Below are 922 nucleotides of genomic sequence, written 5' to 3'. Positions count from 1 at the left end.
GCTGCTGATGCTGGTGCTGCTGCTGCTGCTGCTGCTGCTGCTGCTGTTGGTGGTGGTGCTGCTGCTGCTGCTGCTGGTGCTGGTGCTGATGCTGCTGCTTCTGCTGCTGCTGCTGCTGCTGGTGGTTGTGCTGCTGCTGCTAATGATGGTGATGGTAATGGTGATGATGATGATAGGGCTGCTGCTGCTGTATCTGATGCTGCTGCTGCTGTTGCTGTTTCTGTTGCTGCTCCTGCTGCTGCAACACTTGCTGCTGCCGCTGCATGCATATGCTGATGCTGCGTATGGTGCTGCTGCTGTCGTAGGTTGGGTTCGTTGCGCTGTGCTGCTGCTGCTGCTGCTGCCGCCTGCAGTGGATCCAATGCTGCTGTATGCTGCTGTTGCTGTTGCTGCTGCTGCAGTTGCTGCTGCTTGTGCTGCTGTTTGCTGCTGCATGCAGGGATACGCGTGGCTGCCGCGGCTGCTGGTTCGGGGCTTTGACCTCCCCAGCTGCTGCTTGCTGGGCTGGCGCGTGCATGCAGTAGAGCTGCTGCGCGAAGGAGACCAGCAGCAGCAGCAGCAGCAGCAGCAGCAGCAGCAGAAGCAGCAGCAGCAGCAGCAGGAACAGCAGAAACAGCAGAAGCAGAAGCAGATGCTGCAGGAGCAGGAACAGCAGCGGGAGATGCAGCAACAGAAGCAGCAGCTGGAGGAGGAGGAGCTGCAGCAGCAGCAGCAGCAGCAGCAGCAGCAGCAGCAGCAGCAGCAGCAGCAGCAGCAGCAGCGGGGGCAGTTGTATATGCAGGCAGCAGACAGCGCTAGTGCAGCCAGCTGCTGCAGTCGATCCCGATCCCCGTCTTGGGACTCTTCTCGCTCGCGCTCTCCTTCACCAGCTGCTGCTGCATATCAGCAGCAGCAGCAGCAGCAGCAGCAGCAGCGCCGACAG

At 60.8% G+C, this 922-nt stretch overlaps 2 protein-coding genes across 2 annotated transcripts in view; one reads left to right on the top strand and one right to left on the bottom strand.

The window, feature by feature from the left end:
• EMH_0031750 (uncharacterized protein) overlaps positions 1–269 on the bottom strand; it is a gene marked incomplete at both ends in the record, with an annotated part of 999 nt that extends 730 nt beyond the window's left edge. Inside the window, one exon of the mRNA XM_013494562.1 lies at positions 3–269. Coding sequence (XP_013350016.1) covers positions 3–269 — 267 coding nt within the window. The remainder of the gene's footprint in view (positions 1–2) is intronic.
• Positions 270–433: 164 nt separating this feature from the next.
• EMH_0031740 (uncharacterized protein) overlaps positions 434–922 on the top strand; it is a gene marked incomplete at both ends in the record, with an annotated part of 2914 nt that continues 2425 nt past the window's right edge. The window contains one exon of the mRNA XM_013494561.1: positions 434–922. Within this exon, the coding sequence (XP_013350015.1) occupies positions 434–922 (489 nt within the window).

Source organism: Eimeria mitis, genomic scaffold (genome assembly GCF_000499745.2).
Source record: "Eimeria mitis Houghton genomic scaffold, Emh_scaff1200, whole genome shotgun sequence".
In the NCBI taxonomy this organism is placed as follows: domain Eukaryota; phylum Apicomplexa; class Conoidasida; order Eucoccidiorida; family Eimeriidae; genus Eimeria; species Eimeria mitis.
This window is presented reverse-complemented; position numbering and strand designations above follow the sequence as displayed.